Below are 2,966 nucleotides of genomic sequence, written 5' to 3'. Positions count from 1 at the left end.
TTTTAAAAATAGAAATTTTCATAGATATAAAAATACCAAAATTATTTACAGAAATAATAAAAAAATACTGATAGACACGGATAGACTTCATCAATTTTTATTACCGATAGACACCGATAGACTGATAGTGTTTATCAGTGATAGACTTGTATCAGTTTCTATCATTGATAGACTTCTATCAGCTCTCTGATAGACATTGATCACAACTGTAATTAAATTTTACTAGTTGCTTATTTTTTTTTAATTTTTTTAAGATCTCCCTTTTAAAATCTAAAGGAGGCCTCCGGTTAATATTTTCATTAATCAATGCACTTCCAATTAATATTAAGTTGTTTAATAAATAACACTTCATTTATGTTGTAAACCATGGCCTAATTGTTTTTTAAAAAAATTCAAACAACCTTTTAGTTTGCAATTCCCCATCATACTCATTTAAATCTCAATCCCCCCACCTCCCCCGATGTTGTTATTCTATTGTCAATTTAGCGCCATATATACTAATCTATCTTATCGTGTATTTCAAATATAATTGAATCATCATCTATATATAAAACAATCATTTTAGAGAAATGATCACAACTACCAATTTATCAAAAGATTAGAGATTCAAATCTTCATCTCCATATAGTGTTTAGAATGTAAGATTGAAAAAATAACTTCCATTTTTTCCTCGTCTTCTTTTGTGAGTTAACAAAGAAAAAAGTCTAAAATATTTAAAAGAAATATAAGATTGTGAAAAGTATTTACTTGGTCCTTGTGTTTTGAGTCTATAATTCATATGGTTTATAAGTTTCAAAATGTTGTATTTTTACTATCAAGTTTTGAATTTCGTTTTTATTTGATCCATAGATTTTAAAGATAAAAAAATGATACTTTTTGAGACAAGATCTATATAATACAACTTCAATAAACTCTGTGTATTATTTTGTTCATATATATAAACACACATACATGATACATATATTAATTACATATGCTAATAAGCTGTCACACCCCAAAAGGGGAAAAAAAAGCAAAAGTATAAATACCAAACTCAAATATAGAAAAGGAAAAGGCAAAGAGTGAAACAAAATCAATCAAAAAAAAAAAAAAGATGAAGAGTGAACATTATTTTTGAAACCAAAAAGAAAAAGTTAAATTCTTAATTTAATAAAAAAAAAAATATATATATATATATAAATATTACTCAGTTGACGTCTCTCTCAAAAACATATGATAAGAGTGATATTACCTTTTTATTCCCCTCTAAGACAAAAGAAGAAGACAAACCTTCTCCTTTTTCTTCCTTCTTCTTCTTCTTCAGATCTCTTTCAATTCTCAAAAAAATGCTTCTCCATATCCAAATTCATCAACATTATCCTTCTGTTTTTCAATTCGGTTCTTGATTCTTCTTTCAATTTCTTTCCATTCATCTTCATTTCCGTTTTCCATTTCCATTTCATTCCATTCTTCTGATCTTCTCCTCCGCCGCCACCGGAATGAGGTGCAAGAAGCATCTCTCTGACGTTACCAGCGCAGTCGGAGTCTGCGCCACATGTCTTCGGGAGCGGCTTCTCTCTCTCATGGCAGCTCAGGCCAGGGCCGAGGCTCACGAACTGCAACTATCTCGACTTCGTTCCTCTGCGGCGGCGGAGGATTTACCGAGGAAGTCTGATCCTCTTCCGCCGCCTCCTTTATTGTTTCCGCGCTCTGTTTCTCCCTACGTCTCGCGGCGGAAAGTTGAGGATTCGTCGTGGAGCTTTCCGAGTCCGTTGGATGATAGACATCGTCGATTTCATCATCGCTTCTATAGTACTCCGCAGGTTGGACCTACTTACTACGGCGGCGGTATTTCTACTTCTTCTTTTGTTACTACCGGCTCTGTTAGTCGGAAACAGAGGAGTAGATTTTCGTTTTTCTCTAGTCTTTTCAGGTCCAGATCCGAGAAATTGGATTCGGTTCCTCGCGATTCTTCTCATTCTACTTGTGAACCTGCTTCCTCTTCCTCTTCCACTTGGTTTTCCTCGATGTTCTCCCGTCGGAAGAAGAAGAAGTCGAAGTTTTGCTCGATTGAAGAACAAATGGATCAGAAGAAGAAGCCGCCGCCATCGCGATTCTTCTCTCGAGGAATGTCGCCAGCTGGTGGAGCGAACGAGGCGGACGGAGATTACGACGATCGCCGCGATGGATCTCCGTCGGCAAGTGGTTACTCCTCCGAATCCTCGAAGTGGAAACCGTCTCCGGCGGCGTCTCATGGATCGACAGCGAGGCGAGGAAGGCAAGGACTGAGTCGGAATGTTTCTGGTCTCGCGTTTTGCTTGAGTCCACTAGTGAGAGCTAGCCCTAACAACCGTCACTGGAACCAGAAAGGACTGCTGCCGGAATTTGCGTATTCCGGCGAAGTTAGGGTTCCGACGAAGCCTCATCTCTCCGAAGCGGCGTCGTTTTGCGCGAACCGGTCTCGAAAACTTGCGGATTTTGGAAGAGTCAATGGCAACCGTTGATTTCGAAGACCGTTGACATCCTAATTGACGGTGCTGATTTGATCTCTTTCACACTAAAAAGAAAAAAGAAAAAATCTACAAGTACGGTTTTGCCCCTCCTCTCTCTCTACACCAATTGTTTATTATAGTACTTCAGCTCATTCCTCAGTGTAAGAGTTGGGAAAAAAAACATTAAAAAGATCAAAATAGTTCGAGAAAAAAAAAAAGAATGAAAGAAAGTGAAAGAATTAAATTTTTTGTTATTTCTGTATATTAACTAATTAATGTTCATGATACAGAAATGAAAAGGATTTTTCGGTTTATATTTGGTTTTGGATTTGGATATCAATTTTTCAAATACGGAATCTAGTTTCTTTTCCTCTACAAAATTTTATTTTTTTATTTATTGATTCCAGGATATTTAATTTAAATAATGAAATTAAATGCTTGTTGGCAAATGGGTTGTGGTTTGGTCCGGTGGTTGAAGATTTGATCGAGTGGATG

General features: G+C 36.3%; 1 protein-coding gene across 1 annotated transcript; it reads left to right on the top strand.

The window, feature by feature from the left end:
- Window positions 1–899: 899 nt before the first annotated feature.
- LOC120067298 (uncharacterized) lies at window positions 900–2,785 on the top strand. Its single transcript, XM_039018838.2, has one exon. The coding sequence runs from the start codon at window positions 1,479–1,481 to the stop codon at window positions 2,481–2,483; it is 1,005 nt and encodes a 334-aa protein (XP_038874766.1). The 5' UTR covers window positions 900–1,478; the 3' UTR covers window positions 2,484–2,785.
- Window positions 2,786–2,966: the final 181 nt, after the last annotated feature.

This window comes from Benincasa hispida, chromosome 12, assembly GCF_027475165.1.
Source record: "Benincasa hispida cultivar pf3 chromosome 12, pf3_genome.v1.1, whole genome shotgun sequence".
NCBI classification, from domain to species: Eukaryota; Viridiplantae; Streptophyta; class Magnoliopsida; order Cucurbitales; family Cucurbitaceae; genus Benincasa; species Benincasa hispida.
Note: the sequence above shows the minus strand (reverse complement) of the source record. Positions and strands in the feature narration are given on the sequence as shown.